At 39.9% G+C, this 13,824-nt stretch overlaps 1 protein-coding gene across 1 annotated transcript in view; it reads right to left on the bottom strand.

The window, feature by feature from the left end:
* LOC311626038 (uncharacterized protein) overlaps positions 1-9,199 on the bottom strand; it is a 36,415-nt gene extending 27,216 nt beyond the window's left edge. Inside the window, exons 1-6 of the mRNA XM_084890863.1 lie at positions 8,877-9,199; positions 8,635-8,765; positions 6,149-6,341; positions 4,340-4,631; positions 1,911-2,284; positions 1,156-1,329 (exon numbers count right to left, since the gene is read on the bottom strand). Of these exons, the coding sequence (XP_084746989.1) occupies positions 1,156-1,329; positions 1,911-2,284; positions 4,340-4,631; positions 6,149-6,341; positions 8,635-8,765; positions 8,877-9,089 (1,377 nt within the window). The 5' untranslated portion in view covers positions 9,090-9,199. The remainder of the gene's footprint in view (positions 1-1,155; positions 1,330-1,910; positions 2,285-4,339; positions 4,632-6,148; positions 6,342-8,634; positions 8,766-8,876) is intronic.
* Positions 9,200-13,824: the final 4,625 nt, after the last annotated feature.

Below are 13,824 nucleotides of genomic sequence, written 5' to 3'. Positions count from 1 at the left end.
AATCCCAGGGCAGAGCTTGGTTTCCAGCCCTCATGCCTTTCTGACAGTGTCATTCTAAAAGCAGCATAAAATAGCAAAATCTTGCAGGATTCAGTGTCAGAAGACCCACGTTTCAGATCCAGAGGTCTAATAGCAAAGGAACGTTGGGTGAAAATGTAGCAAATAAATCTATTGTACAGGAGTTAAATAAGATAATGTATAAAAGAGTTCTATTAACTCATAAAACACTACAGAAAGTATTAATTATTACTATCATTATTACAACTTCTCAAAAGAACACACCCACGAAGTAAGTTGTGAAATTGGATGCAAAGAAATGTAGACTTGGAGAAGTCTGAGGCTAACTTCCCCGCTGCAGGCTCAAGATCAATCATCCCACATAGGAAGAAAAGCAAGAAGAAAGAAGTTATGGACGTCTTATTTAATGTATTTATCTTGGACCAATGGTTCTCAACCTTTCTAATGCCTCGACCCTTTAATACAGTTCCTCATGTTATAGTGAGCCCCAACCATAAAATTATTTTTGTTGCTACTTCATAACTATATTTTGCTATTGTTATGAATTGTAATGTAAATATCTGTGTTTTCCAATGGTCTTAGGCTCTACAGCAGCAGTTCTCAACTATGGGTCACGGCTCACGGTTGAGAACCACTAGCAGGGTCACCTAAGACAATTGGAAAACACAGATATTTTCATTTCAATTCATAACAGTAGCAAAATTACAGTTATGAAGTAGCAACGAAAATAATTTTATGGTTGGGGGTCACCACAATATCAGGAACTGTATTAAAGGGTCTCGGCATTAGAAAGGTTGAGAATCGGTGTCTTGGGCTTTTTACACCATGCAAATAAGGAGAACATTAGTTGCCAGCCACCATCCACAATCAATATTTTTATTTCTCCATAACCTTATGGTTGCCTTGGATCTCAAAATCATATTTATGTAGAACAATGAACGCCAAATTATCCATTATAGCTTACAGACCATCTAGAACCACACTTGTCTTTCATATCATAGCTTCCACATGTTTTGAAAGGGTTGCTTGTATAATGGGAACCACAATATTGCAATAATGACCCATTACTTTAAAATTTTCATTATGCCAGTCTACCCATTCTATTCAAAGAAATTTATCATCCTGAAAACCTCCTACCTCATAATGTCTTTCAGGGGCAAGCTGACTCCCACTTAGAATGAGCTGTGGGAAAACATAACTCGTTCCAAATGTGCCACTGAGAGCGAATTCCTCAAACTTGGTAAAAGCTGACCCCACAGGCTCCCCACAAGTTCTCAGGTCAGTGGTTTGACACTTCAGTAATGTGCATATCTGTGTAGGCAAAGAAAAAGGAAGTGGTTAGCAATCTTGTAAGTATTTTCTCAGCAAAAAAAGCACAATTTTCAAGGGACAGAGGAATATGTTAGGTTGGTTGCCTCTTATGCAGTTTTTCAAATTTCAGGTCATAATCTGTTAGTGAATCCTAAAATCAACTTAGTGGGTCAGAATTAGCTCTTTTTTTTTTTTCAACAAAGCTGAATGAAATAGATTATAATTTTAAAAATTAGAGTATTTAAAATTGCACATAAGTATAGCATTTCTAATTTGAATTATTTTATAAATGTTTGTTTCAATTAAATATTTCATAGTTAGTAACAATTTCCATGTAGCCACACATCTTGATTGCCCTGGGTCAGGATGTGAAATGAGCTTCTTACTCTGGGCTCTAGTTAAAGACACTTTTAAAAATACTGCTTTAAAGTGATGTGACAAAAAAAGAAAATCCATGAAATTTGCATCTTTAAAATTTGAACCTAGCCTGCTGAGAACTAATTCTTCTGTTCTTGAGTGCAATGATGGCCTAGAAGAAAAATAAATAAAGAAGCCATTCTAACATACTTAAGCATCTCTACCTGTAAGTAATATTGGCCTTCTACTGTGTGCAGTCCATCAAAAGCTCCTAGTGCATACACCTCATCTGCTCGCTTCTCAGACATCTTGTAAGTCAAGTGACAGCACAGGTCTTTCTGGCACACTGTGTAATTTCCTGCATTTCTCTTAAGCTCGGTAAAGGTGAACTCATCAAAATAAATCATCCCTGGGAAATCCAACTGCTCATTCAAGAATGGCTTGATGCCTTTGGCATAAGCACTCCAGTCAACAGGCGCAGGGTAGGTGGGTTCACTTCGGGGCCTGGACTTCAATTCCGAGAGCATCAGCTGGCCACTCTCCGTTTCCATGTCATAGTGATACACCTTGACTGCTTCCGGAGCATAGATTCCACTTCCTATGGGTGACATAAAGAAACACAAATATTGTGTTCAAGTTTTGCATTGTGACAAACTAATAGAATCATTCCCATAAGAAATTAAATACAAACTTATGAAAGCAAAGGATTGTCAAGATAGGCAAGGAGATAGCTGTTACATTGGAATAATTTGACTCTGCGACTGCTTACACTGAAATTGTCATTTGACTTGGATGGCTTCTGTTTGTTTGTGTGGTTTTTTTGTTGTTGTTGTTGTTTTAACTTAAAGCTACTTTTTATTTTTTTTAGCCAATTCAAAAATAAACTAGAAAATTCCCCAAACATGAAGAATAAGTTCAGCTTTCCACTGACCTACCTAATTTATTTGTTTGAAATTCTTTAGCTGGATCAATGAGTACAAACCTGCCTTACCTTGAACACAGATACTACATGGTGGGGCAAAAGTAAGTTTACAATTGTGAGTATGTGAAACAGTTTATTCTTGTACTAGAGGCCTGATGTGAAAAATTCGTACAAAAATAGGCCTTCCTTCCCCTGGCTGCTGGCACCGGCTTCCCTCTGGCACCTGAAACCAGGATTCCCTCGAAGCCCGGGCTTTGTCCAGAAAGACTTCTGGTCTAATTAGCATATTATGCTTTTGTTATTATAGATTATTATTTATTAATTACTAGAGGCCCAGTGCATGAATTTGTGCACCTTGAAAGGAACTGTGGGCCATGAGGCAGCAGTGGGCACAGGGGTGGGTCTCAGTCCATCTTCCATACCCCTGCCCAGGCCCTCCCACCACAGCCCTGGGTCCTCTGTCTGCCAGCAGTGGGTCCTGCCTTTGCTGCTCCCACATGCTGATGGCACCAGCCCTGCTCACACCCGCTGATAGCGTGGAGCAATTGGGGCCAGTGCCAGCAGCAGGTGTGAGCAGGGCTGGTGCCTTCAGCGGGTGCAGGTGTAAGTGGTGGCTGCTGCCCCAATCACCCCTCAGGAGCAGGGGGAGGTGGAGAAGGCCCTCAGGGGAGATCAGGGTCAGCAGCTGCTGCTCACACCCACTGATGGTGCCAAGGGATAAGGACCAGCACCTGACACCATCAGCCAGTGCCAGTGGCGGCTTCAGTGCTGGCAGCAGGTGCGAGTGGCAGCTCTGGTGCCTGCAGCAGGCACAAGCAAGCCTGGAGCCAGTAGTGGATGTGAGTGGCAGCTGCCAGCCCAATCACTCAAGAGCAGGAAGAGGTGGAGAAGCTCTAAGGGGCAATCGGAGCCAGCAGCTGCCACTCGCACCCGCTGACAGTGCCCAGAGATCAGGGCCAATGCTGGGTGCTGGCAGTGGGTATGAGCAGCGGCTCTGGCCCTAGCAATGAGCATAAGTGCCATCTGGGACTGTGGTGTGTGTGAACAAAGAATTTTCAGTAACCACCAGAGGCTTACCCGATGACAGCGACTGGCACCCCGCCTTTATCTGGCGCCCCTGCTCACCTCCTCCACCATCCCACCATGGCTGATGCTTGCCATGTTCCACACTCTGCCGCCTGCTGCTTATGTCTGCCATGTACCACATGCGTTCCCTGATGGTCAGCGCAGGTCATAGCAACCAGTTGTTTGGTTGTTCCACTGTTCAGTCTATTTGCATATTAGCCTTTTATTATATAGGTTTGTATTATTTTTCCATGGGAATAACAATAAACCTATTTTTTCCCCTGCCCTGTATAAAGGATAAACTCTAAAAGCCTGATCAACTCTACAGTGAATTTTTTCACCTGAACAGAATTTATTTCAGTATCACTAATGGACTCTGGTTGCAAAGTTCTTTAGATCTGGCTTTGGTTTTTTATGTGACTTGACTTCTCTGTAATTCCAATCTCCCCTCATGTGAAATTGAGATAATAAGGTTTGCATCGTTCTTTACTCACAGAGATAATGTTCCACTTAAGGAATGTTGGTATAGAAAACCTGTGCAATTATTCATTTTATGACATTAGAGTTAATAAAATAATCATTAAAGAAAAGTGTGTCTTAAAAAAAATCAATGAAGACCTCCTAAGACTGTCACTGCCACTTAGGTGAGTGACAGGTGTGAGTTACCTGTCATGTGCATGCTGGTGTTGTGGGTGTTGGCTGCAAGCAGGTTGACTCCCATGGCCCTGGCCCAGGCCGAGTGGAAGGGAACAGCCGAGAGGAGGGGCAGCGTGTTGTACCAGGCAGTGGGGAAGAGAACGCTGTCAACTTGAAACTTGTTTACCAGCACCACTGCTGGGTCATGGGAAAAAATGTCAAAGCAAGTGAAAATGCCAAACTTCCCAAAAGGAGTGTCAAAGCTCACAAATTCGGAGTCCTTCGGAAAATCAAATTGAATTTCAGGTGCAAAAAGATTGTACTGTTATCAATAAACAGACAAGGAGAAAATTAGTCAGAAAACTGCCAAATCGAGGTGATCAATATTCATAAAATCTTTCTCCCATGTATGCTGATGTACATATTTAAAACTGTTACACCTAAATATGGGTAAATTGTAACAAGTATACCATGTCGGTGAGTTTTCTCACTGTGACATTAATAAAAAGTCAATTTTCCTACAACCAACAAATCAAACAATGAAAGTATAACAATGGTATTTAAAAGGTGAATATTTCTGCCAGGACCGGTTTGGCTCAGTGGATAGAGCGTTGGCCTGCGGACTGAAAGGTCCCGGGTTCGATTCTGGTCAAGGGCATGTACCTTGGTTGCGGGCACATCCCCAGTGGGGGGTGTGCAAGAGGCAGCTGGTTGATGTTTCTCTCTCATCGACATTTCTAACTCTCTGTCCCTCTCAATTCCTCTCTGTGTAAAATCAATAAAATACATTAAAAAAATAAAAAAATAAAAAAATAAAAGGTGAATATTTCTGTCTTAAAATCATAGGCTGGATTTTAAAATATGACAAATTCCCGACTGTTGTTTTCCACTGTATATACCAACAGCACTGCCCATGTCTGACACATGCCTCCCTGTGATACTGCTGGGTTTATGTAAGTGAGTAGGTTTAAAATTAATTTAGACAATGTAATATCTATCCCTCCTTAGTTAGTAAGCCATTCATAATTTTTCAGCCTGATTATTACTCCAAAACTCTGCCTCGCCTGGGCTCAAGGGTGCAGCACATGTTTTGCTCAAGTTTTGATGTGGCCTGACTGTGCACATGTGTGTTCTCTCATCTAGGATCCTGTGCTCTGCCTCCCTCCCTGCTGTGGCAGCCCGCCCTCTGTCTGGTAGGAAAGGTTGTGGTCTAATTGGAGCCAAGGCATGATGGGGTTTTTGCAGGGTTTCTTAGTGAGAGAAACACATTCTCTTTTGAATGTTGTTGCGATAAGGATGCAAGCCTGATGTTGAGTAGCATTGAAGCTTCTAAAAGTCTGAAAAAATAAAACTGTAGCAAAGGACTAAGAGTGCTGGAGAGATGGATGACTTCTTTCGTGCTTTTGCAGATAGTCTTCATCTGAAACTAGATCTCCCCTTTCAATGATTTCTGTGTTTCCAGGTACATAGCAAGGAAATTCTGTTTTGTTTGTTTGTTTAAGGAGGAATTAAGCCAATTTCAGTTGGGATTTTCTAGTATTGCAGTAAAAAAAAAGTTAAAATGGAATGAATGGCTAAAGCTTAGTACTCAGTGTTAACAAATTGGGCCAAAAACTAACTCTTTCTTCCTCACAGAATATTAAAAACTTTGTGAAGCTAATTTAAACTCTGAATCCATATATATAACCAAAGTAAGTGAAATATTTTTCAACTAAAATGTAATAATTAAGAAATGTATTCATAGCAGTTCTCTCTCCTACATTCAAAAGACAAGTATACATGCATGCCACAAACAAGCAGAAGTGAGTCAAGTTTCGCCGAGACACAAGTAATTCTCACCTTATGGTAGCGTGCCACCAGCTTTCCTTGCGAGTCAAACACCACATCAGTGTTGTATTGGTATCGTCCATCTGGGGGACACTTAGGGTCACTGGCATTGCATGGTTTCTTGTCCCCAATATTTGCCACAACGTAGATAGAGTTGTCCTTGGCCAGGCAGCTGAGCCTTTCTTGCACGGGGGCGTAGCCAAACCTAATTCAATAGACATCACTTAAACTTTCTATTATTTTAGCGATTTCTGAACTTTCAAAGAGATACTTTATTTGCCTGTTATATATAACACAAGGGATTGAGGTTTAGAATCAACAGAAAAGATTAAGAAACTCACATGCAACATAAATCTCATCTTTCTCAAAGCTAACCAATTTTATTGTGCCAAACTCCAGATTGCATGAGAGAGGGAAGTACAGAAAAGATGGTGGCGGAAAAAGAGAAGCACATTTTCTCTTATAATGTACTTCCAGGAAGGCAAATGAAGGGCTTGAAATTTAACAGACTCTTCTGATGGGGTGGACCTTTTCTATCATCTCATGTTAAGCCATAGTCTTACTAGGCTGTCAAAGAGGTGGATTCAGGCCTTCAGAGGACATTCATCTAGCATGGACAATGGAAGTGGCCGCTCTGAGCTCCAGCCATGCTAATTACCAGTTGTGAGATTGTAAGCCCCCTTTTATCCTCATCTTTTAAATGGGAACAGTTATTCCTGCTACGTAAATGAAATGAAATAATGTGCCTCGTATATCAGCTACAGTTCCTGGGACCAAGTAGGTGCTCAATAAATGAGTAATGGCCATTACAGATTTTGTAACTACAAGAAGACATCCCAGAAAACTGAGACCTGACTCCTTGAGAGGCCATTCAGGCTTTCTCCATGACCTCTCAGCCCTTCTGCAATTAATGTTAAGCTAATCTTTTGATGGAAAGAACAGCTTTATGGCCTATTGTTTTAGACCATTTATTTTATCTTTTAAGGGCATATTGTCAATGTTCATATTCATTAAGGCCTTTAATAAAATTACTATATAACTTGTTTAATTTTTATTTTCTTGGCTAAATAATTAGGTTACTTTAATATTTCCTATTAGCTCCTCATGAGAAAATCCCAAGAAAGCATGGGACATCACATGGTCCCTCTATTATCTCTTTTAAGGATAAATATTACTATGAAAGAAACAATAGGTTTTTTTTGTTTCTTTTCTTTTCTTTTACCAACATTACCATTATATTAAGTGCTAAATTTCTCCTTTTACAACTCAGAGCTGCAAACTTGTCATATGAATAAGTGTCTGCAAGACTCATGGCATGTAGGGGATTAGGGTGGGGGTGGGAGCAATGGTAAGATATGTACACATATAATACCTTAATTTAAAAATGGAAAAAAACGACTCAATAATGTTAAAGCCTCATCAGTCACCTACCTTCTCAACTGAAAAATAATTTGTTAGATATTAATTAGGCTTCCAGACATCTTTCCCTTGGGAAAGTCCATTAAATCAGGGTGTATTTTAGTATAAGCCTCTTGAATGACTCCAAATTGTGAGTCCTTCCTTCTCTGGGAAAAGCCCCAAAATCAAGTAAATATTGAGTCATGGTTACTGGTTCCTGTAAACACAGACTGTGACATTCAGAGAACATTTTGCCAAAGGTAGAAATCCCAGGGCGAGATTTGGCTCACATAGTAGAGCGCCCACATTGCAGCATTGGAGCATTCTAATCAATTTCCAATAGTCAACATTATTTAAGTTCCTCTTTTTATGCAATAGATATAGTTCTAAACAGATGCATGTATATTTAAAATTAGCAAGTTAAATAATTTTTTAATGCATTGGTTTTGCCATTTAAAGGAATTATATATGAACTATTTCAAAAAATAAATACACCTAACACGATTTATTTCTTACACCTTATGCTTTATACAGTTTTTAACAGATAGTTAAGTCTAAACTACTACTATAAATAATTACTAGAATTTCTCAAAGGACAAGAAAACAAAGATGTTTAGATTCTGTTCCTTCTGTTGGCAAGAGTAATAGTGATAGCTAAGCAGATTGGGCATGAAAGTGTACAGGTTCCATGTGTATTTCTTCAGTTGACACTCTTGTCTATTCTGTAAGGGAAGTAGGAGAAGAAAGGTTATTATCCCTGTTTTACAGATAAAAAAACAGAGACGTCTAGCTCTTAGGTGATTCGCCCCATATCACTCAGCTAGAAGGTGGTAGAATGTGACCTCAGAAAAAGCACTTCCTTTTTTGAGACTGCAGTTTCCACTCACCATACTGATTACATCTCAAAAGATAACAATACCAAAGCTCTTTGAGCATGTACCTAAAGGTATACCTTAGGAAGCATTAGAGGCATCATCTAAGTCCAATGTCATAGATTTATTATCTGTCGGCAAGAACACTAGGCAAGCTTACTGAATTTGCTATTGGTAATTTACAACATCACAATGTTTTGTTCAAAAATCAAAGAGTGATGACATTACCTCTGAGGGTCTGTACATGGGATCCAGTTTACTTCTGGGTGTGGGATGTCCTCCAGATAGGGGTAAATGGTCTCCCTTGTGAAGACCCAGCCATAAATTCCATCTTCTGGGGTCACAATGATATGAGCACCCTACCCAAACCAGAGGGAACAAAGAACTTCCTCATCAATTCTGAACACTCACACTTCTTCAAGTTTCAAATGTCATTTGCAGTATCCCAGGCAATACAAAAAGGGCAATACCTGCGTGGCTGCCAGCTTAACTGCTTTCTCCAAAACATCTATATTCTTATTCATCAGGAGCACAGCTTCTTCTTTGGAAGCAGGTGTTTCTGTTCTGTTTGGTAATATAACTGCATGCTCATACACTGCAGCAATAAACGTGTCCAGAGCACCAACACTCAGGACAAGGAGGGCAAAAAGTGCCACATATTTTTGAAAATAGGATGTAATCATAGCTAGAATTTAGTGCTCTTTGATAAACTCGGGTTCTTATGTTGCGTACCACTGGAAAACTTTCTATGTTAAAGCCCTGCCTGCAACAGCTATTTATATTTCTCACGAATGCATTACACAATTGCAAAGAATACATTGCACAACCTTGAGAAAGGAAGTTGTGCAAGAAAACTGACCGCCAGGATTACACAATTGGGTTGACTCAAGAGTGCAGCCCTGTTGTTGACAATGTTCAAAGGGTGATCCAACGTTTAAGGAAGCATTAAGGAGCCAATCAGATTGAGTCTACCTCAGTCTAAAACTCTTTTCTTTTAGTAAAATATATTTTCCTGGTAGTTCAGTGTTTTCAGTAACAGGGCTAATATTAGGACCATTGTAGTAGGCAAGCATCATAATAACAATATGTTGAAAACTTATGTTCATAACTGTGACAGACAATGAACAGGGTACAAAGCAAGTCCCAGTTTTAACAGAGCCCACAAAATGGCAAAAGGAGGAAGAGTTCTATACATGCTAATGTCTGGGCTCACTTGTTCTTTTTGTAAAATATATTTTTACTGATTTTATTTATTTTATTTTATTTTATTTTTAAATATATATTTTATTGATTTTTCACAGAGAGGAAGAGAGAGGGATAGAGAGTCAGAAACGTCGATGAGAGAGAATCATCAATCAGTTGCCTCTTGCACACCCCCTACTGGGGATGTGCTCGCAACCAAGGTACATGCCCTTGACCGGAATCGAACCCGGGACCCTTCAGTCTGCAGGCTGACGCTCTATCTACTGAGCCAAACCGGTTTCGGCTATTTTTACTGATTTTAGAGTGGAAGGGAGAGAGAGAGAGGGAAACATCAATGATGAGAGAGAATCATTGATCAGTTGCTTCTTACAAGCCCCACAATGGGAATTGAGCCACAACCCAGGCATGTGCCCTGACTGGAAATTGAACCGTGACCTCCTGGATCCATTAGGTGGATGCTCAACCACTGAGCCACACTGGCTGGGCTGGGCTCACTTGTTCTTGACCAATGGTCCTGAGATTTTGCATCATAAGAAAATATCAGCAGAAACCAGAGTTGCCAGTTTCTCTTGAAAAGACTGCCTAATAGTCTAGAATACTAGAATTTTATCTGAACCGTGTAAAATATAGGTAGATTATCACATGGTCAATGGTGGTGATTGATCCCTGGGTTGATCTAATACTTAGATGGCTTTTAAGTGACTAGTGTGTGGGGAGTGTACTCAGCATGGATACACTGGTTAAAGGGAAGGTTAATGTCTCCAGGGGACACAGTGTGACATTTCCTCATGTTAGTCAATCAAAACGGCACATAATTTAAAACTTAGGAATTGCTGCCCTTTCCCGTGTGGTTCAGTTGTTTGGAGTATGGTCCTGTGCACCAAAGCGTCACAGGTTCCATTCTTGGTCAGGGCACATACCCAGGTTGTGGATTTGATCCGTGGTCAGGGCTTGTGAGGGAGGCAACTGATCAGTGTTTCTCACATCGATGTTTCTGTCTCCCTCTCCTTTTCTTTTTCTCTAAAAAGAAAAAAAAAAGTTTTTAAACTTATGAATTGTTTATTTTGGGAGTTTTTCATTTAATCTTTTTGGATTGCAGTTAATTGAGTGCAACTGAAACCCCAGAAAACAAAACTGTGGGTAAGGGTGGACAACTGTATTCAAAATGCTAATTCTGAGATGTGGTCCTGCTCCATGAGGGGTAAGCAAGTTGACTTTGCAATATACAAATAAATACTTGTGTTTTTTAAAAAAATATTTTTATTGATTTCAGAGAGGAAAGGAGAGGGAGAGAGAAAGAAACATCCCTGATGAGGATCATGGATTAGCTACCTCCTGCACAACCCCTACTGGGGATCAAGCCCAAAACCCAGGCATGTGCCCTGACCGGGAATCAAACCCAGGAGCCTTCAGTCTGCAGGCTGACACTCTATCCACTGAGCAACACCAGCCAGGGCAATACTTGTTATTTGAACAGTTACAGATTAACACTCATGTTTATTAGAAAATGTATAACTCATCAAATCCAAGTCATTCTTGATTTATTTCCACAACTTGCCTATTGGACATCTTTATTCAGTGATGTTGAATTATTCCCTGACCTCTGAACATTTCATGTAACTGCTCTACTGATTATATGCTCATTTTTCCCTGAAATGTCCTTTTCTCCAACTGTCAGAATTCCAGTTCCTTGTAGAGCTTTCTCAAATCTATTCCAATCCTGAGTGAGATTTCTGAACACTCTTAGCACTTTTTTCTTGTCCTGGTGAATGTCTCTCACTGCTTGCTGTTATCTTGACCCTTAATTTAAATCTTATACTCATATTTAGCTTTGCAGATGTATGTTTTGTCTTCTTAAAGAGATGAAAAGAAATCTTGATGTATCATTCCGGAACATCCATGTAAAATAATCTTTGAGGAATGACACATCCTAGGGTGTGACCCCTGGAGGACAAGGAAGTGTCTTACTCATTTCTAAACCTCATCACCCCAGCACAGGTGTGACAGGCTGTGAGCCCAATACATGAGTAAATGTGGAATGAAGGATCCAGCGACCTGAAAGTCCCATCTATTCCATGTTTGAATGTTATGAATTTTTAGAACTTTTTCTCTTGCACTGAGACGGAGTTTATTTCATGAATATTCTACAGTGTAGGCCGATAGCTCCAACCCTGCTTTCTGCTTCTGTTAGATAATTCAGAGAGTTCTAAATTCTCTCTTAATTCTTATAAAGTTCATCCTTATAAATTCCTTAAGTATAAAGGCCACATTATGATTCCCTGTTGCTCTTATGGAGTTTTGTACCATGCTAAGATCTGATGATGTCTTCTGATATGTAAAACTCAATTTTTTGTCTAGTTTTGGAATGAATCCCTTTGTTTGAATGTGAGTTCATTTAAAATGTAAAGCAATTCTTTCAAGGTTTAAATTCCTGATTCTAGAATCATTCTCTCTCTCTCTCTCTCTCTCTCTCTCTCTCTCTCTCTCTCTCTCTCTCTCTTTTTCCCTCTCCTTTCTAATTCTCTTCTGATGTAGGGAAATTGTTAAATTTTGGAGATTTATGTCTTTGTTTGTTCGTCTGGTTTGGTTCAATAATTGAAAATCTTTAATAGATTCTAGTAATATTTTCCCACCAACTAAATGTTGCTTCCTTCTCCCAGGCCTGCCTGTGAGTTTCCATGTGTCCTTATATCCTGCAATGATACCCATCAGAGGCAAATTCATTTTAGAAATAATATCTAAGAAGGAAACTGTGTAAAGCAGATGGATTGCTTTTAATGTTTCAAGTTGAAATTCTCACTCTTGTCTTAATCACCTGCCTTTCTGAATAGAATCAAAAGGAAACATGGGAATTTCCCTTATCCTCCCAGTCCCCAATTCCAGGAAATGTAGCAACTTCTTATTTTGAAATCAATAGAAACTTGGATTAACTATTTTATTACCACTGTGGCTACTAATGCCTTTGCTTCATATGTGTATCAGGAATAGGGATTGTGCATGCTATGTAAATTAGGTATTTGTACATAACTTGAATGACAGTTTGGAATTATTGTGGGATTAAGAAGTTCAGAATCTAAAATTTTATATTAAAATAAATACACTCTCAGTCTTTCAGATCTAAGTTAATGACTTATTTACTCTTCCAGCTTTTTATGTCAAAGCCCTTGGTGGTATCCTTACTTCTATCTTTGCCTTTCACTCTACATATTGTTAAGTCAGGTGATCTTTTGCCTGCAACTCTTTGTGTCCTGGATTATTTCAATACCTTCTTGCTTGGTTTTTGAATCACTACTTCTATGTTTGCTCAACAGCAGTCAGAGTGATCCTATTAAAATGTAAAATTAATTGTGTCACTGTTCAAAACTTTTCAATGGCATCCTATTTCACTTAGAATAAAAAGCCAAGTTCTTGCCGAAACCGGTTTGGCTCAGTGGATAGAGCATCGCCTGTGGACTGAAAGGTCCCAGGTTCAATTCCGGTCAAGGGCATGTACCTTGGTTGCAGGCATATCTCCAATAGGGGGTGTGCAAGAGGCAGCTGATCGATGATTCTCTCTCATCGATGTTTCTAACTCTCTATCCCTCTCTCTTCCTCTCTGTTAAAAATCAATAAAATATATATTTTTTAAAAAAGCCAAGTTCTTGCAATGCTTATAAGACTCACTATGATACAGCCCCTATTACTTCTAACATAAACCCTTTAGAATTAGGGGTGTCGAACTCAATCAGAGAAGGGGCCAAAATCTAAAATCCAGCCTAAATCGCGGGCCGAATGGTTTACTGAACAGTCATAAACTGACAATGTCATAAACTGACAGCGGAGTGCAGTGATGACAGCGCGGTGCGGGCCACATTGCAAGGCCTGGCGGGCTGGATTTGGCCCGCGGGCCTTGTGTTTGACACATGTACTTTAGATGGAGGCTATAAATGGCCACAAAGCCAATGTTCTCAAAGAGATGCTTCCAAAGATCATGATTTCAGCTGTCCTCATGGAGTGAAGAACGTGGCAGGTCAGAGAAAGCCAGACAATGGGACTGCTGCTTTTTTACTGATGACTGGGTGAGAGGTCATGACTGCATGCCTGGGACCATCACTATTTAACAATGCTTCCACCTTTTGTTTATTAATTACATCATTAGGTTCACTCAAGATGATTTCAGTGCAGCAGGCTGGACCATGTTCACCATATTCATCAATAAAAGAAAGGACAGATAAA

This window comes from Pipistrellus hanaki (genome assembly GCF_964339955.1).
Source record: "Pipistrellus hanaki genome assembly, chromosome: 7".
Taxonomy (NCBI): domain Eukaryota; kingdom Metazoa; phylum Chordata; class Mammalia; order Chiroptera; family Vespertilionidae; genus Pipistrellus; species Pipistrellus hanaki.
Note: the sequence above shows the minus strand (reverse complement) of the source record. Positions and strands in the feature narration are given on the sequence as shown.